This window comes from Rhinoderma darwinii, chromosome 2, assembly GCF_050947455.1.
Source record: "Rhinoderma darwinii isolate aRhiDar2 chromosome 2, aRhiDar2.hap1, whole genome shotgun sequence".
Lineage (NCBI taxonomy): Eukaryota > Metazoa > Chordata > Amphibia > Anura > Rhinodermatidae > Rhinoderma > Rhinoderma darwinii.
This window is the reverse complement of record NC_134688.1, coordinates 217,222,703-217,250,173: the sequence shown is the minus strand read 5'-3', so window position 1 is coordinate 217,250,173 and position 27,471 is coordinate 217,222,703. Positions and strand designations below refer to the sequence as shown.

At 40.9% G+C, this 27,471-nt stretch overlaps 1 protein-coding gene and 1 long non-coding RNA gene across 2 annotated transcripts; one reads left to right on the top strand and one right to left on the bottom strand.

Annotated features, from left to right (window-relative positions):
* Positions 1-27,471, bottom strand: LOC142740969 (uncharacterized). The gene is made up of 3 exons (XR_012880942.1): positions 26,549-27,471; positions 24,589-24,741; positions 1-265 (listed from the first exon to the last, which is right to left on the bottom strand). It is a non-coding gene; the product is annotated as an uncharacterized LOC142740969 (long non-coding RNA).
* On the top strand, positions 5,639-6,574 carry LOC142743729 (olfactory receptor 11L1-like). The gene has a single exon (XM_075854755.1). It carries the CDS (start codon positions 5,639-5,641, stop codon positions 6,572-6,574), a length of 936 nt encoding a protein of 311 aa, XP_075710870.1.

Sequence of the window (27,471 nt, the reverse complement as noted above, 5' to 3'; positions counted from 1 at the left end):
TTATTCTTTGATATTTACATCTACAGTTACATTTCATCAGAGGTAGCTATCATACATATATGTTTTATATATTTATTTAGTTATTTTATATATTGTAGAGTTTAATGCACATAAACAGGTCTTCATGCATTGATGTTCTGGATATGTAGTTTTCAGGTTGCATTCTATCTTCCTTATAGATAAGTTGTAGGCACTGTGCCTTTTCCTCTTTGCGATAATCGGTTTATATCTCCAACAACGTCCTGTTGCGAACGTTGTCACATACCTAGGGATAAAGTATATTATATATGAGTACGCAATGCCAAATAGATATAGTATACAATAAGGGTTCTCGGACACTGTTTGATGCCATACAGATTTTTCAGGAATAATTTTGGGAACATTCTTTTTCAACGTGGACTCAGATAACATGTCCCTTTCCTTTTTGAAATAAACCAATATATGAAACATTGAGAATGATCTTTGCATATATTTTTGGGGAAAAAAACGCAGTAATATTCTATACACCTATTCAGACCTGGTTGTTTTTTCTGTTTAATTTCAATATAAAACATCATGGAAATAATTATAACGTTTTGGGATTATGAGAGCGATGTAATCATATTTACAACATGTAATTATTATTATCATATAGTTTACATACCTTTGTTTAGATCATATTTGTGTAAATCGATTTACATTTTATTTCGATGGGAGTTACATTCCCACTTTTTCTTTTTAATTGTATTTTCGATATGTTTTTGGATGCTTACATTACATATTTTAATATCTTATATATGTATTTGTTGGAGAATGTTATACTTCTGACTTAGCCAAACCATGAATATGTGTTGTTGTTTTTAAATTTCGTATATTGAATTGATAACATCTGTGATATACGTTGTGAGAACTGTGGGGACTAAGTCGTCCTGACTGCTATATTTACTATCTAACCCGGTATATTATAAGCTGCAGCTTTGAGCATCCCTAAATTGGTCTTAATACAGTTGTAATTTTTATATTCTTTTACCATTTGATGTGTTAACACTAAGGGATCATAGAAAGAGTTTTCCTCTCTATGTTTAATATATACTTCCCGTATTTTATCCATATACAGGAGGATCTCACCTGAGAATTTAATTAGCAGTCAGGGTTAACCATTCACCTGTTTTTCTTGCGTACTAATTAGTTACGCTTTTTAAGCAGACAGGACGATGGTTGTCCTCATACTTCTTTGCCATGATTAAGAGCACAGGAGTTGCTCGAAACGCGTAGGCTGGGGCATACTGCCTACTCACAATTTTTCTGGGACTGCGTCTCCCTACGATTTTTATAATATTACTTCAATAAAGATGGGAACAACGCTTCCTTTTTAACCCACAACTGGACTCAGCGCTGGATTACTTCCCTTGTTTTTTTTATGCTATTGGTCCATAGTGTCCTCAATTCCTGCCCCATTTACTCTTTATTTCTGCCTCAATGCTCGCCCCACTTACCCCTTGTTTAGCCTCAATGTTTGTGCGCCATGGCGAATGGACAATGCCGACCCTTACAGTATATATATAATAATGGTTATATGCAGGGATGCTGGGGGGTTAAATACAGGGTTGATGAGGTAATATACAGGGATGATGGGGGTTATATATACGGGGATGGTGGCTGGTATATAAAGGGATGATGGGGGGGTCCCTGTATATAACCACCATCATCCCTGTATATAACCACCATCATTCCTGTTTTTAACTACCATCATTCCTGTATATAACCCTGTCATCCCTGTATAAATCCCTCATAAGCCCTGTATATCATCCCCGTCATCCCTGTATATAAACGCCATCATTCCTGTATATTACCCCATCTGCCCTGTATATAACCACATCATCCTTGTATATAAACCTTGTCATTCTTGTATATAACCCCCATCCTCCCTGTATGTAACCACCATCATCCCTGTGTATTACTCCATCAGCCCTTATATAAAACCCATCACCCCTGTATATAACGCCCATCATCCCTGTATATAATGCCCATCATCCCTGTGTATAACCCCCATCATCCCTGTATATTACTCCATCAGCCCTTATATAAACCCCATCACTCCTGTATATAGCCCCCCATCATCCCTGTGTATAACCCCCATCATCCCTGTGTATAACTCACATCATCCCTGTATATAACCCTCATCTGCCCTGTATATCAACCCAATTATCCCTCTATATAATCTCCATCATCACTGTATATAACCACCATCATCATCCCTGTATACAATCCCCATCATCCCTGTATATAACCTCCATCATCTGTGTTTATTAACCCCATCATCCAAGTATTTAAACCCCCAGCATCCCTGTATATTACCCCCATCATCCGTTTGTATACTATTGGGGTGGGCACTTTCCATTCGCCGTGGCGCAAAGGTATTGAGGCCAAACAAGAGGTAAATGGGGCAGAGATTCAGGACATTGTGGAGCAATAAGCCGCCTGATATGCGGATATATGGCAGTAGTCCAGTGGAATCTGAAAATATGCGAGCTGCAAGAGAAGTTGGAGAGCCACCAGTGCCCACATAGCTGCCAATTTGTAGTGGTTAACGTTGCTGACGAGACTGAGCCTCTCATCTGAGATGTTGTTTACAGCCCGTTGTGACCATTTGTATACCACCGGTCAGGGTAGAACTTGACGCCTGCATCATCGGGGCCCCCTGTCATCATCACTTGTGACTAACCCTGCGGTCCTTGCCGAACTCCGCTTTAAAAAGGGGCCGTCATAGTGAGATCACCCCTCTAAATCTGTTTTTTTTTCTACTTGGTGGAACAATATTACAATCCTTCAGCAGTAAACACGTTGTTATTAATCATCAGTATCACTTCTCCATTTTCTTCTTGATGTTAGATTTCTCATCTCCACAGGATGTAACGTATAACTACAGTACATGTTTTATATCTTCTTAAAAGTGAAAGAAATGACTCTGGGATTCTCAGAAGATGCTAATGATTTATAGATTTATTTTTATATTCCTCTATTGACCGGAACACTGAAGACTAATAAGATAATAGCAGAAATATCTCCTGGGAGTTCCTATACCTGGCACCTGGTCTACACTATGTACATAAATATCCACAGGTAATGCTTCACATTCATGTGTATGACGGCCATAGAAGATGACGCTGCCGCTGTCTAACATTGTCACCATTCACCCCAGAGAACCGAGAAGAAATATTCATCTGAAAATAAAGATCAAGAACAAACAAATACCTGACGTGAGTAACGGAAATGTAACAATAAATAAGAAAACATTATACAAGATTGCTCAAAAAGTGTCAAAAATTATTATGGCTGTAAATCAGGTACAGAGCCCGTTATCAGCATCTAATAAATGTTCTTAACCCCCTAACAGCCGCTCAGTCAACTGCCCAGAACATGTAGCTTTTATTTATTGTAGACATTGGATTTATGTCTCATGGAAATATAGTTGGTGCATAACAACCCCTTAATGATGTCACTTATTTTAGAATCAATAATCAGTAGAATATTTGTCCCTCTGCATTTGGTTGGATGTCATAATTATTAAATTTTTAACCAACGTAGTTGTGTGAGATCTTGTTACTTGCAGTAGCAGCTGTAGATTGCAGAATGTATGTAGAACTCAATTTCTTTTTTAGGAAAATGCATAAAATCACAAGTGTTCACTATAACAACATTATATATATATATATATATATATATATATATATATATATATATATATATATAACATCCACAGCTGCCGACCGTCGTTCTTACCTGCCCCCCGACAGCCGCGGCCACGGACGAGTGAGTGCCAGACGGCATCTCCCACCTAAGAGACGCCGGCACTCACTTCCCCATCGCTGCACTGGTTCCTGTAGGGTGCGCACGTGCTCGCGTCCGGCCTTAAAGGGCCAGTGCACACTCATGAGTAAGATCGGTAATTAGCTCTGTACTATAGAAAGAGCTCTGCCCTTTCACTCATTGCCAGAGCGTTGTTGTGTTTACCTGTGTTAGTCTTAGCAAATGGTCCATTAGTGTTATCCTGTTCCCTTTGTTCCCATGCCCTGCTAACTGTATCCCGTGCTGTATCTGTTCCTGTACCTTAGACTGTTGGAGTCGTGTTGTGCCACCTGTTACGCCTGCTGATATACACCACGTCTGGTGTCTGCAAGTTCATCTGTGCCGAGCCTCCATTACTGTCTGGACTATTAAAGGTACTCTTGTTCTAGGACTGTTGTTTGGCCAGTTGCTGCTCCGCTACGGAGGTGCGGTCTAGTGGGTCAACATACCCACGGATCATGACAAAATATATATATATATATTTGTTTTAAATTATTTTACATATTTTTTATTTACTTGTTACGTTTTTTTTTTGGTTTTTATCTTTACACTTTGTTACATTTGCTTTTTATAAACCAAACAGCAATAACATTAAAACCACAGCCAGGTGAAGTAAATAACAATAATGAAGGAGGGAAAATGGACAAATGTAAGGATCTGAGCAACTCTGACCAGGGCCAAATTGTGATAAGAAGACTGAGTCGAAGCATCTCCAAAATGGCCAGTCTTGTGGGGTATTCCCGGTATACAGTGGTTAGTACCTACCAAAAGTGGTTAAAAAATGGACAACGAGTGACCGGCGACAGGTTCATTGGTGCCCAAGACTCATTGATGCACTTGGGGAGCAAAGTCTAGTCCATCTGGTCCGATCCCACAAAAGCGCTACTGTAGCCTAAATTGCTGAAAAGTTAGTGCAGGCTATAATAGAAAGGTGTCACAACATGCAGAGCATCGCAGCTTGCTTTGTATTGGGTTGTATAGCTGCATGTTACACAATATTAGGCAGGGGGCTTTATTTATATGGTTGATCAATATATCTTTTATTAGATTGGAATAGCAGGGGTTTTGAAGTAAGTAACAGGTGAAATTAAGTAACACTAAGACATAACAAAAATGGACAGCAGAGCTTTGGTGAGGGGGCAGAGGACAGGCTGCATTAATATCTATGGTTTTTACCACAATTTTCTTTAGATTTTTGTTGCAATTTTTTTTCCAAAATGACAAGAAAATATTTTTCTGTCATTTAGAAAAAAAAAAGTGGTGCCATCCGCATAATATCTTCAATATTGGTAAATATATACAGCACAATGTGTCACTTACATTAATAGATTTTTCCTATTTTAGGTTTCCTTGGATGTTTTTTCAGTGTAGATTTTTTATATCATTGACAAGCCACAAACTCATAATTACTCAGCAAATACATAATATACTTTACCTTCATATCATCAGCAATGAGCTTATGTAGTGCCACCATTGATCACAGTGCTGGACAGGTAAGGGATAGTGATATGGGATAAAGGAGTAATGTAAAGTTAATGTAATAAGCTAAAAGTAATGATATAAAGTTACAGTATATTGTGCAATTTGGCAATCGAAGAAAAAATAACAAATGTGGCACTTAATATTTTAGCTGAAAATCTTCTTTTTGAGTCAGAGGTCAAAGAATGTGTAGAAACATGCAGACTATATTATGCAATAAGTGTTATAACATTTTCTATGGGTCATATATTGAGGCAACTCAAGGTCGTGTGACTTATGATGTAATTTCTTTTTAGACTTTAACACAAATATAATTACTTTCTTGGTCTAGATGGTGAAGAACAACAAGACAGAGGTCACAATGTTTTTCCTCAGAGGATTTCAAGTCAGTCAAGGTCCAAGATTATTACTATTCTGTCTGTTCCTTGTGGTTTATTGCCTGACAATATGTGGGAACCTTCTGATCATCACCCTGGTGTCCAGCAGTAAGAACCTCCACACTCCAATGTACTTCTTCATCTCACAACTGTCTATTAATGACATCTTGTTACCGACTGACATTGTCCCCAACATGCTCCACCTTCTACTGAATAACGGGGGCGCCATCACTTTTATTGGTTGTATGACTCAGTTGTATTTCTTCTGCGCCTCAGAATCATTTGAATGTCTTCTCCTCACAGTGATGTCCTATGACAGATATGTGGCCATCTGTAATCCCCTCCGTTATACCTCTATCATGACAAGTGATTATTGTGTGATATTGGCCGCAACTTGCTGGGTGTTTGGTTTTTCCATTATTTTGATTAATGTCCTAAAAACTGCAAAACTAAACTTTTGTGGACCAAATATCATTGACCATTTATTCTGTGACTTTGTCCCCTTACTAGAACTCGCCTGTTCTGATACCTTTGTTGTTGATTTGGAGATTTATTTACTCAGCATTCCCATTGTCATAATTCCAACCACAATCATTATAATATCTTATACTTATATTATTTTAGCGATCTTAAGGATTCCATGCAGTACCGGTAGACAGAAAGCCTTCTCCACCTATAGCACCCACCTCATTGTGGTCTCCATATTTTACTGGACTATATTCAGTGTTTATGTTGTCCCAACAAAAGGTCTAACAGTCACCATGAGTAAGATCCTATCCCTGCTCTACACTGTGTTTACACCTTTGGTCAACCCTATAATATACAGTCTGAGAAATGAAGACATCAGAAAAGCCATACAAGAAACTATTCATAAGCGTGTGTTCTGGTAAATCATCTATAATAATTTCTACACCATTAAGGTTGTACCTGAAGAAAGGGTTGGACTGTCCCATCAGTGTATCAGAGGATCCTCCGGTGGGACCAGCCTCAGAAACAGTAATAAGGCCCCAAAGGTCAAGCAGAAGACAACCTCATTTGGAAATGACTTTGTCACTTGCCACTAAGGTCTATTTCTTATGGGTTTATTAACTAATGTATTTTCAATTGCTTAGATAGCACCAACACGTTTTTTAAGAAATGTATGAAGATTGTCACCATTCACATTAGGCCTTGTCTGGAGCTCACAAGCTTATTGATCTATCTCAGACGCACACTAGGGCCGGTTTCATCACAAGTCAATTAATCTAAAAGTATGTTTTTGGAGTGTAGGAAGAAACCAGAGATCCCGGAGGAAACAGACACAAAAACTGTGAGAACATACAAACTCCATGCAGATGTTGCTCTTGGTTGGATTCAAACCCAAGCTGCAGGGTAATGGTGCTAACCACTGAGTCTATTTGATGCCCTTGGCACAATTTACACCTTATTGATGATCTGTCCTGTGTGCAACAAATGACAATGATCATGATGCAATTCAGAGTACGGATGTAGACATCTTTATCTTGACTCTGATAACATGCTACAGCGTGATATCACACAACAATATCCATTGAAAAGTCATTGAAAAAGTCCAGGTAAAGGATCTTGCTGCTGTGTTCTTAATGTGTTAGAAGTCAAGATAAAGACGGCTACATCTGTAGACGTGTATATGTTCTGTATGGATAGAGGGTGAGCCCCAACATCATCTCCTCTGGTGGCCCTAGGAATCTTATTCTGACACTGCCTGCAGATACTGAAGATAGGAGTTTAATTGGTGACATTTCGCCTATACTTGAAATGCTAAGAAATTGTACGACTTTCTGAGAAGGACAGAGTTAGTACTTATTTACCAAGTTGAATGATGGTTTAGTCTTTGCACAGCGGTTTCTATTTATTTAAAATACATATAGTAAGTGCATTTATTGTATGGATAGGAGGCCACTCAATGGCACCGCACTTAAGGTGGCATGTGCACCCTCATATGTAAATGTTATCCGGGGGCTGTGGGAGGGGAGGATCTCCCTAATCAATTCGGTCTTATTGATTGAAAAAGTTATATTTTGGGTCCGGTATATAGATGACATCCTGATGATATGGCAGCGCGAGAGACAGGAGTTGATCATCTTTATGGCGTCTTTACCAAAATATTTCCGTAACCGCTCAATGTGTTTGCCAAATCTGTTTTCATATGGATCTGTGAAAAAACACAGTGAAATTGATACTGCAATTATTTTACATTAATCGGTGGTGTTTCGCCAAAAACCGATCTAAACATGCGTAAAAACAGGCGTTGTTGACAAAGCTTTTGTGAGCCAAGTGGGCGTCACAGAATTTATTTTGGATAGGCCAGAGTGTCAAGGGCTGCATGTGTAATAAATATAAGGGATATCCAATGGTTAGTTTTGAGATATTAATTTTTTTATAAAAAAAAAAAAATAAGAGAATTCCACCATGTTTATTGGGCAAAAGAGGGGTACCCTTTTAGAAAAGATGACCGAGTCAGGTGTCATATTGTTCGGCTCTGCAAGGTGAACGAATGGACGCCTAGCTCGCATCCATCTGTCCCGTGGTTGAGTTTCAAATCAGTATCAAATCTGTTTTCAGATGAATATGTGAAAAAACACTGTGAAATTGATACTGCACTTATTTTACATTCATGGGTGGTGTTTCACCAAAGACCGGTCAGTTCAAAAACACACTTCCAAACTGCTCTTACATGCAAGCCTAACACCCCTTCCTAAGCCCTGTTATGGGCTACACTCAAAAAAGTGTTATGAACCCTCACAGGAGACTAGGCTCACATTTTGTTTATTGGGCAAAAGAGGGTTACACTTTTAGAAAAGACGACCAAGTCAGGTGTCGTATTTTTGGCTCTGCAAGGTGAACGAATGGACGTCTAGCTCACTTCCATCGGATCCACGGTTCAGTTTCTAAAATCGGAAGCTTAATCAAGCTGTAAAGGATTTGCCAGACACAGCTTCTGTGTCGACGCCCATGGTTAATCAGTCTGCATCTGTCCCCAGGTCTGATAGAGTGACTCGATCTGCTACCACTCAGGCTGGTAGACTGAGGAGTGGGAGAACATATCACAGCCGGGCAAGATGGTTCTAGCTCCCACCCTTGGTCTATTTATACCTTCATTTGCTGTCTGTCCTTTGCCTGTGATTCTTGTGTTTCCTGGCTCTGCTGTTCCTGCTAATACCATAGACCTCTGCTTCATATTGACCCTGCTTGACTGACTATTCTCCTGTTCTGCTTTTGTTACCGCGTACTCTCCAGGTTTGACTCGGCTCATTCACTACTCTGTTGCTCACAGTGTTTCCGTGGGCAACTTCCCCTCTTCCCTTGCTTCTGTGTTCCCATGTCTGTTTTGTTTGTTGTTCACATAGTGAGCGTAGGGACCGTCGCCCAATTGTAAGCCGTTGCCTAGGACGGACTGTGCAAGTAGGCAGGGACTGAGTGGCGGGTAGATTAGGGCTCACCTGTCCGTCTCCCTACCCCGACATTACATAATCACAGGCCCTTTTCTACCCTTTTCTATACCTTTTCTACCCTGGTTCCTACACAACCATGGACCCCCTTGAGACCCTGGCTCAGCAAATGCAGGGTCTCTCCCTACAGGTCCTAGCCCTGGCTCAGAGGTGCAACCAGCGTGATGCTAACCAGGTAGTGCCCTCCACCTCACCTCTTGAACCGGTTCTCAAGGGACTGGAAGACTTTTCTCTCCTTTCGGGAGAGTTGTAGGCTCTATTTCTGATTAAGACCCCACTCCTCAGGTTCTGAGAGCCAGCGAGTGGGTATAATTATCTCCCGACTCCAGGACAGCCCCCTAGAATGGGCCTTCTCCTTGGCTCCTGACGCCCCTGAATCTTCCTCTGTTGACCTTTTTTTTTCTACTCTTGGGCTTATCTATAACGAGACTGCCTTTGCCGAGAGTCAGCTGGTGACCTTACGTCAGGATAAAAGACCCGTTAAGGAATACTGTTCTGTCTTTAGGAAGTGGTGTGTAGCTTCTCGCTGGAATGACCCTGCCTTGAGGTGCCGGTTTAGATTGGGTCTGTCGAACGCCCTGAAAGACCTGTTAGTTAGCTATCCCTCTTCTGACTCTCTAGATCAGGTTATGGCTTTAGCGGTACATCTTGACCGACGCCTCAGGGAACGACGACTTGAACGTTTTTGTGCCTTCTCCTCTGGCTCCCCTATGATGGCTCCCGTGGTTCCATTGCTTCGTTCTTCCACGGAAAACTCGGATGAACCAATGCAACTCGGGGCCTCCGTGTCTCCCCAACAACGTAGAAAGCTCCGCAGGAAGAATGGTCTCTGCTTCTACTGTGGGGATGACAAGCATCAAGTGAATAACTGTCCAAGGCGTAAGAATAAGAAGCCGGAAAACTTCCGCGCCTAAGTGACCATCGGGGAGGTCGCTTGGGCGCACAGGTATTTCCCGTAAATATGAAACCTAACAAGATCTTGCTTCCCTTTCAGGTTTCTTTTGAGGGTAGGTCTGCCACCGGCAGTGCCTTCGTGGATTCAGGGTCTTCTGCTAATATTATGTCTGTGGAATTTGCTATGTCTCTAGCTATGCCATTGATTGATTTGCCTAAACCTGTCCCGGTAGTGGGTATCAACTCCACTCCACTTGCTAATGGTTATTTTACGCAGCATACCCCTGTTTTTTAACTCATTGTTGGCTCCATTCATTTGGAGCAGTGTCCTGTGTTAGTGAGGCAGGGGTTATCGTCCGATTTGGTTTTAGGCCTTCCCTGGTTGCAGATGCATAATCCCACATTTAACTGGAATACTGGGGATCTTACCAAATGGGGTAATGAATGCAGGACGTCCTGTTTTTCTGTTAATTTTATTTCTCTCCCTGAGGAGGTGAACACCCTACCTGAGTTTATGCAGGACTTCGCTGATGTTTTTTCTAAAAAGGTCTCTGAAGTGTTACTTCCTCATAGAGAATAGGATTGCACAATCGATTTAGTACCAGGAGCTAAGCTCCCTAAGGGTAGGATTTTTAATCTCTCTTGTGCCGAACGTGAGGCCATGAGAGAATATATCCAGGAAAGCCTGGCCAAAGGTTACATTCGCCCCTCTACTTCTCAGGTAGGTGCTGGCTTCTTCTTCGTAGGGAAGAAGGATTGTGGTCTTAGGCCATGCATCGATTACCGAAACTTGAATAAGGTCACTGTAAGGAACCAGTATCCCCTTCCTTTGATTCCTGATCTCTTCAATCAGGTTCAGGGGCCCAATGGTTCTCTAAGTTTGATCTTCGGGGGGCTTATAACCTTATCCGAATCAGAGAAGGGGATGAGTGGAAGACTGCGTTTAACACCCCCGAAGGTCATTTCGAATACCTTGTCATGCCCTTTGGGTTGTGTAATGCTCCCGCGGATTTCCAGAATTTCATAAATGAGATTTTAAGAGACTACCTGGGGGTATTTCTTGTAGTGTACCTTGATGACATACTTGTGTTTTCCAAGGACTGGTGCTCCCACATTGAGCATGTCAGGAAGGTGCTCCAGGCCCTTCGGGAAAACAAACTCTTTGCTAAATCCGAAAAATGTGTGTTTGGGGTGCAGGAGATACCATTTTTGGGTCAAATCCTCACTCCTAATGAATTCCGCATGGACCCTGCCAAGGTTCAGGCTGTGGCTGAATTGGTCCAACCTGCCTCCCTGAAGGCGTTACAGTACTTCCTGGGGTTTGCTAATTATTACAGGAGATTTATTGCTAACTGCTCGGTCATCGCTAAGCCTCTTACGGATCTTACTTGCAAAGGTGCTGATCTCCTCCAATGGCCTCCGGAGTCGGTCCAGGCTTTTGAGATCCTTAAGAAGTGCTTTATCTCTGCCCCAGTGCTGATTCAGCCTAACCAAATAGAGCCATTCATCGTGGAGGTTGACGCCTCCGAGGTGGGAGTGGGTGCTGTCTTGTCCCAGGGTACCAGGTCCCTCACCGATCTCCGTCCCTGTGCCTACTTCTCCAGGAAGTTCTCGCCCACTGAGAGTAACTATGACATGGGCAACCGCAAACTCTTAGCCATTAAATGGGCATTTGAAGAGTGGCGCCACTTCTTGGAGGGGGCTAGGCAACAGAACCTAGAGGCGTCCCAGAGCATACAAAAGACTCAGGCAGATAGAAGACGTTCTGCTAATCCCTTGTTTGCGGTCGGGGATCTGGTGTGGCTGTCTTAAAGTTCCGTCCCAAAAATTTGCTCCCTGGTTTATAGGGCCGTACAAGGTCATTGAGGTCCTTAACCCTCTCTCCTTCTGGCTGGAGTTACCCCCGTCTTTTCAAATACACAACTTGTTTCATGCCTCCCTCCTGAAATGCTGCTCCCCATCCTTGGCTACCTCGAGGAAACCTCTGGTCCCTGTTCTCACTCCTGAAGGGGTAGAATTCGAGGTGGCCAAGATTGTGGACAGCAGGATGGTCCAAGGCTCCCTCCAGTACCTGGTCCATTGTAGAGGATACGGGCCTGAGGAGAGGACTTGGGTACCCGCCCGAGATGTTCACGCTGGGGTATTGCCCAGGAGGTTCCATCTTCGGTTCCCCAATAAGCCAGGTCCACCTAGGAAGGGTCCAGCGGCCCCTCATAAAAGGGGGGGTACTGTAAAGGATCTGTCAGACACAGCTTCTGTGTCGACGCCCGTGGTTAATCAGTCTGCATCTGCTCCTAGGTCTGATAGAGTGACTCGATCTGCTACCACTCAGGCTGGTAGGCTGAGGAGTGGGAGAACCTATCACAGCCTGGCCAGATGGAGCTAGCTCCTGCCCTCGGTCTATTTATACCTTCATTATCTGCTCTTCCTTTGCCTGTGATTCTGTCTAGTTTTCTGGCTCTGCTGTTCCTGCTAGTACTACTGACCTCTGCTTCAAATTGACCCTGGCTTAACGGACTTTGCTCCTGCTCTGCGTTTGGTACCTCGTACACGCCTGGTTTGACTCGGCTCGTTCACTACTCTTGTTGCTCACGGTGTTGCTGTGGGCAACTGCCCCATTTCCCTTAGCTTCTGTGTACCCTTGTCTGTTTGTCTGTCGTTCACTTATTGAGCGTAGGGACCGTCGCCCAGTTGTACGCCGTCGCCTAGGACGGGCCATGCAAGTAGGCAGGGACTGAGTGGCGGGTAGATTAGGGCTCTCCTGTCTGTCTCCCTACCCCGACATTGCAGTTGCAGTATATACAATGGGAGGGGGTATTGCTGTGTGGCAGCAGGGCCGGCCTTAGGTTGGATGGCGCCCTGTGCGGGACTCTCTATTGCGCCACCAACACAAAGCAAAAATTAACCACATATATAGACACACACATACTGGAACATATATACTATACATACAGAAAGACAGATATTTATACATACAGGCAAATATATAGACGTACAGACACACACACACACACACACACACACACACACACACACACACACACACGAACATATACAAATACATAAGAGGCACATATGTACAAGCACAAAGACACATTCACAAACAGACCCATATATACCCAGTACAGCTAATGTAGTAGATTTCACATGCAGTCCTATGTAACACCAGAGATAACACACAGTGATAACGGGGTACAGATAATTTAGTAGATGTTACCTGCAGTCCTATGTAACACCACAGATAACACAGTGATAACTCTCAGAGTACAGATAATTTAGTAGATGATAACTATACCCCCAGCCACATATAAACACACATACAGATGCATATATATATATATATATATATATATATATATATATATATATCTATCCAAAAAGAAAGTTCAGCAGCACTCCAAAGATCCAAGTAAAAAAGTGAAGTTTATTGAGCCAACATGGCAATGCAACGTTTCCGTCCCACCTTGGGACCTTTCTCAAGCATAGTGATACATACAGGTTCAGTGATTTATATAGTGTGTATACAATCAGTGTCATCAATCTCATTAAAATAATGAGGTTGATATATACATCTCAAAATAACGTGATACAACAAAGAAAGAGTATCGAAACGACATCAATCGATACAAATAGTGAAAACAATACGTTGATGTTAAAAACAACATAAAACATACATTTCTTATGCAAGAAAACAGAACATTCTTTAAATCGCAATATTCACCAGCTGGGTGAGATTCAGAGACTGCACGACCACTTGACCAATCAGAACGCAGGTATTGTTGTAAGACGTATAACACTTGTCATTCACAGCCAGAATCTGTCCAGCTCCACTGCGCATGCGTCGGATCAGTCCGGACCGGATATGACGTCTCGCTGTAGTAACTAGGATACCGATCGTTGGTAAACAAAAGTACTCGTAATATTCAATAGTATGTGGTCGATCCGTATAACCCAGAAATGACACATTGCTTCAAGCATTTAAACATATCGATCCTCCGAAAAGGCCATAACATACAGTGCAGATAGAAAATATGAATTAACTAAAAGAATCTATTGCTCTTCTTGTCTTTATACAGCACCAACCGGGTAAATATACCCAAATATAAATCCTACATGCGAATAGGCTATTTACCGCACATCTTAATTACGGTGACAGAAACTCATTCATAATGATATATAAATCAACAGATAGAATCCACACGAGGAAGACGGGATCCCGACCACATTCCGTGGGCGGCGGTCTCCGTCAATCAGGTTCATGGAAAGAAACGCACACAACATCGTGTGCGCGGTCCCAACCATATCACCTATAACCCGTGTAACGGACTCACTAAATTAAAAATAATAAACATAAATATAAAAAGGAGAGAAAAGATGTGCCGTAAATATCACCCAGCCATGGGAAAGAAAGAAACTAATGAAAAATCTAATATGCTGAAAAACAGACACATTGAGCAAGAGAACATTTCAACCACTTTTCAATCGGAGATATCGCTAATATTGGTTATCGTAATATCAATAAAGTTGATCTGAAGTGGTCCTGCAGTCCCATGTTTATCTATAATAGAAAAATGATTATTAAAAATATGTCAAAAATTTTTTATATATGTATCACACATTTTTGCACATTTTTATGGAGGAGAACATCACCAGAAGTCAAGACACAACAGGAGGTAACGGTCTCAAGAAGCAACTCTGGCTACATTAAATTCAACGTTAAGACCATTAGGTCGCAAGGTATTCAATTGGAAAATCCATTGAAGTTCACATTTATGAAGTGCCCTATGTCGATCACCCCCCTTATAGGATACAGGGATATGGTCAAGGATCATAAATTTAAGATCTTTTTCAGTATGGCCATGATCAGTAAAATGTTTTGCAACAGGTAAGTCACATTTCTTTTTTCTAATTGAGTACCGATGGTTATTCAATCTTGTTTTAAAATCACATGTAGTTTCCCCTACATACAAAAGATGGCAGGGGCACCAAAGTACATAAATGACCCAGTCTGTATCACAAGTTACATGATGTTTAATCTTAAATAACTTATGTGTCACAGGATGATCAAAAGTATTACCCCTCTGCATAAGATTGCAATTAATGCATCTATGGCATGGGAAATTACCTGGTCTTAAAGCCTTTAATAGCGCTTGTGTCCCTTTTAACTGTTGTTCACCAACTCTGGTTCTAACAAGATTGTCCCGTAGATTCTTAGATCTACGGTAAGACATTAAGGGTGGATTGTTTAGTTCACAAATATGATTATAGCTATTTTTGATAATAGGCCAATGTCTATTCAAAATGCTAGATATATTGCCACTCAACACATTATATGTAGATATAAATGGTAATCTTTTGCTTTTAATGTGTTTATACGGTTTAGTCAATGTTTCCCTCGGAATACTCTTAATCCTCATCTTGTGAGCATGTAATAAATGTTTAGGGTATCCCCTTTGTACAAAATTAGCGATCATGAGATCTAGGGACATATCTAAATCATTCGGATCATCTACAATCCGTTTTGCTCTCATCATCTGACTCAATGGCAGGGACCGTATCATGTTCTTAGGGTGACAGCTCTCAAACTGTAAAAGGGTATTACGATCTGTATCTTTCGTATATAGCTTAGTAGTTAGGACATTATCCCTCAGTATTACATTGACATCCAAAAACTGTACCATTTCATTAGAATAGGTCATAGTAAATTGGATATTTTGATCAATCTGATTCAGAAACTGGTGAAAAGACTCCAAGTTTGCTACAGTATCCGTCCAGATGAGGAAGACATCGTCTATGTATCTCCACCACCCCAGTACATGAGTGAAGTGGTGGGACACATAGACGCATGTCTCCTCCATCATGTCCATGAAAATATTAGCGTAGGTAGGGGCCATATTGGACCCCATCGCCGTCCCCTTCAATTGGATGTAAAATTTGTCGTTGAACATGAAGTAATTATTAGTCAAAATAAGTTCTAGGAGAGACATGATGAATTCCCTACACGGGTTATCATAGTCAGAATCCATTAGTTTACGTCTCACTGCCTCCATACCTCTATCATGTCCTATAGAGGTATAGAGGGAGACAACATCAAAAGACACCAGCAGAGCCCCTGCTGGAGGTTTTATCTGTTTTAATTTCTGAAGGAAATCTGTGGTGTCCCTAATATAGGATCTAGTGTCTGTTGCAAATTGTCTCAATGCCTTATCTACAAAAATCGAGATATTATTTAAAAGGGAACCCCTACCAGATACAATCGGGCGACCTGGCGGATTCACTAATCCCTTGTGAATCTTGGGAAGTAAATAAAGACAAGGAGTGTTTGGATGATCTATAAGCAAGAAGGTATATAATGCAGAGTCGATAATACCCTCATCAACTGCTAATGTCAGAAAATTACTTATCTTTTTCTCAATATCACACCTAGGGTCAGTTCTTAATAATTTGTAAATATCTGTATCACTCAACTGTCTATGAGCTTCCAACAAATATGTTGCGGTATCCATAACCACGACCGCACCCCCTTTGTCAGCGGGTTTGATGGTGAGGTCGTGGTTATGGATCAACTCATGCATAGCCGTCATTTCTGCAGTAGTGACATTAGGGTGATTAAGACAATCATGGTTCTGTACACGTAATTTAGACAGATCTTTCTTGACTAACTCCACATATGTTTCAATAGAATTCGATATCACAGGCGGCTGAAAGCCACTCTTATTAAATAAACCAAAGTCTTTAAGACAAATTGGTTTAGGTTCAGTCTCCACTATATTGTCGTGGGGCTTAGAGTCAAACCACACTTTCAGTTTAATTGATCTAATAAAATTATATAAATCAAGTTCTAATTGAAACCAATCTAGACGTTGACTCGGACAGAAAGACAAGCCCCTGGCTAACAATTGCAATTGTGCATCAGACAATATATGGGAAGAAATATTTACCACGGTTTCACTACATTCATTTTTTGGTTGTTGTACACAGTCCTCTGATTCACTTGACGCTGCTGCTTTTGTGAGCGGGTTCTTCCTTCCTCGGTTTCTTTTATGTCCAGCCCTCCTGGTGGGTTTTGACTTCTGTGCTCCATCCTTGTTCCTCCTAAAAAATCATTGGTCTGATTATCATATCGGTATTGACCATTTTCCTTAAGTCGATGTTCCTGATATCGATTTTCTCCACTGATGTAATTCTTAAGACCACGTCCTCTTTGTTCCCTCCTTGGTGGATCCATCACTCGATCATAAGCCCGGTCCCATGTAAATATTTGACCTGTTTTATAATCAAGTTGATCTCTGTACCATTTGCGTTTTTTGACTTCCTCTGTTTCAGCTCGTGTTTTAGAGAGAGTGACCTGTAGTTTTTCCATGTGCAATCCAAATTCCTCAATAGACATAAGGGTACGTAATATATCACTCAATTCTTGAACTTTTTTCTTTAAGTTAATTTGGTCTCGATGTAGGAAATCCATGTTTAATAATATCGTATCAAGAGCGTAATTATTTGATAGTTGCTCATATTTAGATCTAAATTCTTCATGTTGTACATGCATAGTAGGTTTCATCTGTGGGCGCATCCCACGTGGAACCATTTTATTCTTATAATACTGACCAAGTGTTAATAAATGTAAATCGACATTGATCAATTTCTTGGACTCAAACTCCAAATTCCGCTTAACATCCGGTAATGAGGGTGTACTCAAAAAGGACACATCACCTTCTGCTCCGTTCAGAATCCTGGCGATATCCTCCTCCGTAAAAACAACAGCAGTGTTGGCAGACGATATTTCATTATTAACATCATTTCGTTCCATTGTGAAAACAATTTAGTAAATTCCAAAAATAGGTGCCAGCTGATAGGATCCAATACACACCAGTAGAAAAAACGGCAGCACTCTGATTCAGTATATAGATTCCAGTAATACAGGGTGCCAGCTGATAGTCCCGATCCAAAGACCATACGTATATCCAAAAAGAAAGTTCAGCAGCACTCCAAAGATCCAAGTAAAAAAGTGAAGTTTATTGAGCCAACATGGCAATGCAACGTTTCCGTCCCACCTTGGGACCTTTCTCAAGCATAGTGATACATACAGGTTCAGTGATTTATATAGTGTGTATACAATCAGTGTCATCAATCTCATTAAAATAATGAGGTTGATATATACATCTCAAAATAACGTGATACAACAAAGAAAGAGTATCGAAACGACATCAATCGATACAAATAGTGAAAACAATACGTTGATGTTAAAAACAACATAAAACATACATTTCTTATGCAAGAAAACAGAACATTCTTTAAATCGCAATATTCACCAGCTGGGTGAGATTCAGAGACTGCACGACCACTTGACCAATCAGAACGCAGGTATTGTTCAATTAGAACTTGATTTATATAATTTTATTAGATCAATTAAACTGAAAGTGTGGTTTGACTCTAAGCCCCACGACAATATAGTGGAGACTGAACCTAAACCAATTTGTCTTAAAGACTTTGGTTTATTTAATAAGAGTGGCTTTCAGCCGCCTGTGATATCGAATTCTATTGAAACATATGTGGAGTTAGTCAAGAAAGATCTGTCTAAATTACGTGTACAGAACCATGATTGTCTTAATCACCCTAATGTCCCTACTGCAGAAATGACGGCTATGCATGAGTTGATCCATAACCACGACCTCACCATCAAACCCGCTGACAAAGGGGGTGCGGTCGTGGTTATGGATACCGCAACATATTTGTTGGAAGCTCATAGACAGTTGAGTGATACAGATATTTACAAATTATTAAGAACTGACCCTAGGTGTGATATTGAGAAAAAGATAAGTAATTTTCTGACATTAGCAGTTGATGAGGGTATTATCGACTCTGCATTATATACCTTCTTGCTTATAGATCATCCAAACACTCCTTGTCTTTATTTACTTCCCAAGATTCACAAGGGATTAGTGAATCCGCCAGGTCGCCCGATTGTATCTGGTAGGGGTTCCCTTTTAAATAATATCTCGATTTTTGTAGATAAGGCATTGAGACAATTTGCAACAGACACTAGATCCTATATTAGGGACACCACAGATTTCCTTCAGAAATTAAAACAGATAAAACCTCCAGCAGGGGCTCTGCTGGTGTCTTTTGATGTTGTCTCCCTCTATACCTCTATAGGACATGATAGAGGTATGGAGGCAGTGAGACGTAAACTAATGGATTCTGACTATGATAACCCGTGTAGGGAATTCATCATGTCTCTCCTAGAACTTATTTTGACTAATAATTACTTCATGTTCAACGACAAATTTTACATCCAATTGAAGGGGACGGCGATGGGGTCCAATATGGCCCCTACCTACGCTAATATTTTCATGGACATGATGGAGGAGACATGCGTCTATGTGTCCCACCACTTCACTCATGTACTGGGGTGGTGGAGATACATAGACGATGTCTTCCTCATCTGGACGGATACTGTAGCAAACTTGGAGTCTTTTCACCAGTTTCTGAATCAGATTGATCAAAATATCCAATTTACTATGACCTATTCTAATGAAATGGTACAGTTTTTGGATGTCAATGTAATACTGAGGGATAATGTCCTAACTACTAAGCTATATACGAAAGATACAGATCGTAATACCCTTTTACAGTTTGAGAGCTGTCACCCTAAGAACATGATACGGTCCCTGCTATTGAGTCAGATGATGAGAGCAAAACGGATTGTAGATGATCCGAATGATTTAGATATGTCCCTAGATCTCATGATCGCTAATTTTGTACAAAGGGGATACCCTAAACATTTATTACATGCTCACAAGATGAGGATTAAGAGTATTCCGAGGGAAACATTGACTAAACCGTATAAACACATTAAAAGCAAAAGATTACCATTTATATCTACATATAATGTGTTGAGTGGCAATATATCTAGCATTTTGAATAGACATTGGCCTATTATCAAAAATAGCTATAATCATATTTGTGAACTAAACAATCCACCCTTAATGTCTTACCGTAGATCTAAGAATCTACGGGACAATCTTGTTAGAACCAGAGTTGGTGAACAACAGTTAAAAGGGACACAAGCGCTATTAAAGGCTTTAAGACCAGGTAATTTCCCATGCCATAGATGCATTAATTGCAATCTTATGCAGAGGGGTAATACTTTTGATCATCCTGTGACACATAAGTTATTTAAGATTAAACATCATGTAACTTGTGATACAGACTGGGTCATTTATGTACTTTGGTGCCCCTGCCATCTTTTGTATGTAGGGGAAACTACATGTGATTTTAAAACAAGATTGAATAACCATCGGTACTCAATTAGAAAAAAGAAATGTGACTTACCTGTTGCAAAACATTTTACTGATCATGGCCATACTGAAAAAGATCTTAAATTTATGATCCTTGACCATATCCCTGTATCCTATAAGGGGGGTGATCGACATAGGGCACTTCATAAATGTGAACTTCAATGGATTTTCCAATTGAATACCTTGCGACCTAATGGTCTTAACGTTGAATTTAATGTAGCCAGAGTTGCTTCTTGAGACCGTTACCTCCTGTTGTGTCTTGACTTCTGGTGATGTTCTCCTCCATAAAAATGTGCAAAAATGTGTGATACATATATAAAAAATTTTTGACATATTTTTAATAATCATTTTTCTATTATAGATAAACATGGGACTGCAGGACCACTTCAGATCAACTTTATTGATATTACGATAACCAATATTAGCGATATCTCCGATTGAAAAGTGGTTGAAATGTTCTCTTGCTCAATGTGTCTGTTTTTCAGCATATTAGATTTTTCATTCGTTTCTTTCTTTCCCATGGCTGGGTGATATTTACGGCACATCTTTTCTCTCCTTTTTATATTTATGTTTATTATTTTTAATTTAGTGAGTCCGTTACACGGGTTATAGGTGATATGGTTGGGACCGCGCACACGATGTTGTGTGCGTTTCTTTCCATGAACCTGATTGACGGAGACCGCCGCCCACGGAATGTGGTCGGGATCCCGTCTTCCTCGTGTGGATTCTATCTGTTGATTTATATATCATTATGAATGAGTTTCTGTCACCGTAATTAAGATGTGCGGTAAATAGCCTATTCGCATGTAGGATTTATATTTGGGTATATTTACCCGGTTGGTGCTGTATAAAGACAAGAAGAGCAATAGATTCTTTTAGTTAATTCATATTTTCTATCTGCACTGTATGTTATGGCCTTTTCGGAGGATCGATATGTTTAAATGCTTGAAGCAATGTGTCATTTCTGGGTTATACGGATCGACCACATACTATTGAATATTACGAGTACTTTTGTTTACCAACGATCGGTATCCTAGTTACTACAGCGAGACGTCATATCCGGTCCGGACTGATCCGACGCATGCGCAGTGGAGCTGGACAGATTCTGGCTGTGAATGACAAGTGTTATACGTCTTACAACAATACCTGCGTTCTGATTGGTCAAGTGGTCGTGCAGTCTCTGAATCTCACCCAGCTGGTGAATATTGCGATTTAAAGAATGTTCTGTTTTCTTGCATAAGAAATGTATGTTTTATGTTGTTTTTAACATCAACGTATTGTTTTCACTATTTGTATCGATTGATGTCGTTTCGATACTCTTTCTTTGTTGTATCACGTTATTTTGAGATGTATATATCAACCTCATTATTTTAATGAGATTGATGACACTGATTGTATACACACTATATAAATCACTGAACCTGTATGTATCACTATGCTTGAGAAAGGTCCCAAGGTGGGACGGAAACGTTGCATTGCCATGTTGGCTCAATAAACTTCACTTTTTTACTTGGATCTTTGGAGTGCTGCTGAACTTTCTTTTTGGATATACGTATGGTCTTTGGATCGGGACTATCAGCTGGCACCCTGTATTACTGGAATCTATATACTGAATCAGAGTGCTGCCGTTTTTTCTACTGGTATATATATATATATATATATATATATGGGCAGCAGAGTATATAAGGGGCAGCATGGTATATAAGGGGCAGCAGGGTATATAGGAGACAGCACAGATATCTTCGTTTGATCTGTTCTACTTTAACCCCTTCCCGACATTTGACGTATCCATACGCCAAAGACGGGTAGGGGAAGTATGTTACAGCCGACACTTCAGAGTAAATAGCAGCATCGCGCTCGAGCGCGATCCCGCTAGTTTAACTCGTTAAATGCTGTGGTCAATACCGACCGCAGCATTTAAATAGTCAGAAAGAGGGGGGCGGCCTCCTCTAACAGCTTATCGCGCCCCCGCAATGCAATCGCGGGGGGGGGGGGCGATGGTTGCTATGGCTGCCTGGGGGCTTAATGAACGCCCCCAGGTCCACCATCTTTGTACACCTATTAAGCCTTGCCTCCTCAGAATCACGATATAGTGCAATACATTAGTATTGCAGTATATCGTGCAAGCGATCAAACGATCGCTGGTTGAAGTCCCCTAGGGGGACTAATTAAAAAAGTAAAAAAGAGTTAAAGCTTTTTTTGTGTAAAAAATTTAAAAAAAAAAATTTAAAGTTAAAAAAAAAAACCTTTTCCCATTTTCCCCCTAGAGCATAGTAAAAAAAATAAAAAAAACAAACATAATTGGTATCGCCGCGCACGTAAAAGGCTGAACTATTACAATATATAACTATTTAACCCGCACGGTGAACGCCGTAAAATAAAAATGGTAAACGCCAGAATGTCTATTTTTTTGGTCACCTAATCTCGCACAAAAAATGAAATAAAAAGTGATCAAACCGTCGCATGTACACCAAAATGGTATTATTAAAAACTACAGCTTATCCCGCAAAAACTAAGCCCTCATACCACTTAAATCGATAGAAAAATAAAAAACTTATGGCTCTCGGAATTTGGCGACGCAATATAAATTTTCTTTTTTACACTTAGGTTTTTACATGTAAAAGTAGCAAAATATAGAAAAAACTATATATATTTGGTATTGCCGTAACCGTATTGACCCACAGAATAAAGTTAACATGTTGTTTTAATTGCACAGTGAATTCCGTAAAAACGGCGCGCAAAAAACCATGGAGGAATCACTGTTTTTTTCATTTTCTACCCCACAAATAATTTTTTTCCCGTTTCCTAGTACATTATACGGCAAAATAAATGGTGCTACGAAAAACTACAACTCGTCCCGCAAAACTCAAGCCCTCATAGTACTATATTGACGGAATGATAAAGACATTATGGCTTCTGGAATGTGGGGAGGAAAAAACGAAAATGAAAATCTGAAAGTTGTTTACGAGGGGAAGGGGTTAATATTGAACACACACTTTTACAAAGAGAGAGACACTTGCAGAGACAGACACACACACACACACACACACACACACACACACACACACACACACATACTGTATGCACACAGAGACACATACCGTATACACACAGAGAGACACATACTGTATCAGGGGCGGATTTAGGGTACCATGGGCCCCGGGCACTTTTTCAAGTCTGCCCCCCTCCCGCAATCTGAAGACAGAACTTTGAAGACGCTGTACTGTATGTATTTGCAGATTTCTGTTTAGGCGGACACAGATCTGGTACGGTTTTGAATTAGCTGTAAAAGCAGAATACTTTGAGACACTAAAGTGGTCAGGAGCTTTATAATTTTTTTATTTTTACGTCACTGGAGTGGTGTGTGAAGGATTCTTTTTTTTGCGGGAGAAGTTGTAGTTTTTATTGGCACCATTTAAAGTACCAACGGGTGAATTGGAAAAAACTGAGATTCCTCCATGGTTTTTTGGGTTTAGTATTTACTGTTTATATTTACCTTCTCTTAAGGTAAAAGTAGATTTAACATCTACTTTTACCTTAAGAGAAGGTCTATATATACAGTCCCAGAACCAAGCTCAGTACAAATATACAGCCCCAGAACCAAGCTCAGTACATAAATACAGTGCCAGAACAAAGCTCAGTACATATATATATATATATATATATATATATATATATAACTCCAGTACCAAGCTTATTACATATATACAGCACCAGAACCAAGCTCAGTACATAAATACAGCCCAATAATCAAGCTAATTAAATATATACAGCAGAAAAACCTCGATATACACATATACTTCACCAGAAACAAGCTCAGTACATATATACGGTATCAGAACCAAGCTTAGTATATAAAGCACCAGAACCAAGCTCAGTACATAAATACAGCGCCAGAACCAAGCTAAGTACATATATGCAGCACCAGAACTAAGATCAGTGCATAAATATAGTGCCAGAACAAAGCTCAGTACATATATACAGCACCAGAACCGAGCTCATTACATATATACAGCACAAGAACAAATACAATTCAGTACAGAGATCATTTGCAAATTCAGTTTAACCCCTGCTGTATAAATTTGTACGACATAAAACGCCAGCTCCCAGTATAGCCTGAACAATGGTTAGGATATGCTGGGAGTTGCTGTTTAACAAAAAAGAATGCTACCATCGATCATCTTGCTGCAGATCATACAGTGACTACAGTACCGATCAATCACAGGGAGAATAAACATTTACCTTGAGTGACTAACACGTGACGTCTCAGATTATTTTTCTCTTTTCTCCTCCATCTGGTCCAGACCTTTGTGATGACTTTTTCCGGGCATGGCCCATTTCGGCAGTTTTCAGCTCAGATGTCTTCGGCTCCTCAATTTTCCAATATTTCCGCACCTATAAAGGAAGATAAAATTTTCATGATGCTAAGCTCTATGCTTTTAAATATAATAGTATCATAGACTGTGCCCCTGAATATAATAGTACTATATGCTGTGCCCCTGAATATAATAGTCGTATACACTGTACCCTGAATATAAAGGTACTATACACTGTGCCCCTGAATATAATAGTACTATGCACTGTGCCCCTGAATATAATAGCACTATACACTGTGCCTCTGCATATAATAGCACTATACACGGTGCCCCTGAATATAATAGCACTATACACTGTGCCCCTAAATATAATAGCACTATACACTGTGCCCCTGAATATAATAGCACTATACACTGTGTCCCTGAATATAATAGTACTATACACTGTGCTCCTGAATATAATAGCACAATACACTGTGCCCCTGAATATACTAGCACTATACACTGCACTCCTGAATATAATAGTACTATACACTGTGCTCCTGAATATAATAGTACTATATGCTGTGCCCCTGAATATAATAGTCGTATACACTGTACCCTGAATATAAAGGTACTATACACTGTGCCCCTGAATATAATAGTACTATGCACTGTGCCCCTGAATATAATAGCACTATACACTGTGCCTCTGCATATAATAGCACTATACACTGTGCCCCTGAATATAATAGCACTATACACTGTGCCCCTAAATATAATAGCACTATACACTGTGCCCCTGAATATAATAGCACTATACACTGTGCCCCTGAATATAATAGTACTATACACTGTGCTCCTGAATATAATAGCACAATACACTGTGCCCCTGAATATACTAGCACTATACACTGCACTCCTGAATATAATAGTACTATACACTGTGCTCCTGAATATAATAGCACAATACACTGTGCCCCTGAATATACTAGCACCAGACACTGTACTTCTGAATATAATAGTACTATACACTGTGCTCCTGAATATAATAGCACAATACACTGTGCCCCTGAATATACTAGCACCAGACACTGTACTTCTGAATATAATAGTACTATACACTGTGCCCATTAAATTGTCAAACACTGTAAAGTAAAACACCACACTCTAACAATGCCCCCTGTAGATAGCACCAGTCACAATGCCCCCTGTATATAGTGCAAGTTACAATGCCCTCTGTAGATAATGCCCATTCTAGATGGTGCCAGTCACAATGCCCACTGTAGATAGCGGCAGTCACAATGCCCCCTGTAGATAGTGCCAGTAACAATGCCCTCTGTAGATAATGCCCCTTGTACATAGCGCCAGTTACAAATGCACTCTGTTGATAATGCCCCTTGTAGATGAGGCCGGTCACAATGCCTCCTGTAGATAGCGCCAGTGACAATGCCCTCTGTAGATAATGCCCCCTGTAGCTATTGTCCTCAACGCTGCCCAGAAAAATAAAAAATATTCTCACCTGTCCCCGTGCCTTCCTCCAGCGATGCAGGAGTGGTCAGAGACCAGACGGCGTCATCAAACGTAACGGCGCAGTCGGTGTGATTACATCATCACGCCGACTGTGTCATTAGTAAAGCGCCGAATGGGAGGAAGGGAACGGATAGTTCCCTGTCTCGCCAGAGGTAAAGTAAGCAATTGTATCCGCATCCTAAGGTCGGGGATACAATTGTGTGAGATGTCCCACTTCACTCCGGTTCTCTGAACTGGCTGCAATTTTAACATCCGATACGGGAGTACAGGGGTGAACTGGGCCCCCTTCCAGCCTCGGGCACATGCCCAGATTGCCCTTATTGTAATCCGCCCCTCTACTGTATACACACACAGAGACATAAATACATACTCACCATCTCTCCTTGCTTACAGGATCACAGGTTTTTTGCAGGACGGGCTGTGGGCGGAGCTTCCTCCTCTTCTCTTGCTCCTCAGCTCTTATTTACTCTGTGTGTGTAACTAAGAACAGAGCACAGAGTAGAGGCTCGCACAGCTTGCACCCCTAAGACCGGCCCAGTGTGGCGGTATATAAAAGGGGAAGGGGGATTGTTATGTGACAGTATATACAAGGGAAAGGGCGATTTCTGTGTGGCAGTATATACATGGGGACAGGGGGCTGTGTAGCAGTATATACAAGGAGAGGGGGAGTGCTGTGTAGCAGTATATACAAGAGGAGGGGGAATGCTGTGTGGCAGTATATACAAGGGGAGGGGGAGTGCTGTGTGGCAGTATATACAAGGGGAGGGGGATTCCTGTGTGGCAGAATATACAAGGGGAGGTGGGCTTGCTTTGTGGCTGTATATACAAAGGGAGGGGGATTGCTGTGTGGCAGTATATACAAGTGGAGGGGAGATGTGTAGCAGTATATACAAGGGGTGGGGGGATTGCTGTGTGGCAGTATATACAAGGGGATGGGGGCTTGCTGTATGGCAGTATATACAAGGGATGGGGGATTGCTGTGTGGCAGTATATCTAAGGGGAGGGGGGATTGATGTGTGGCAGTATATACAAGGGGAGGGGGATTGCCGTGTAGCACTATTTACAACGGGAGGGGGATTGCTGTGTAGCAGTATATACAAGCAGTGGCGTAGCTATAGGGGTCGCAGCGGTCGCAACTGCGACCGGGCCCCCAGCTAGGGGGGGCCCGCAGGCCCCCCTCACCGCAGTAGCACAGTAGTGCTACAATGATTCCTCTGCATTGCTGGGTCCCTGCTGGGGTACAAAAGAGACCCAGCAATGTATTTTAAAGCATTGGTGGCAGCTCGGCGGTGAAAAA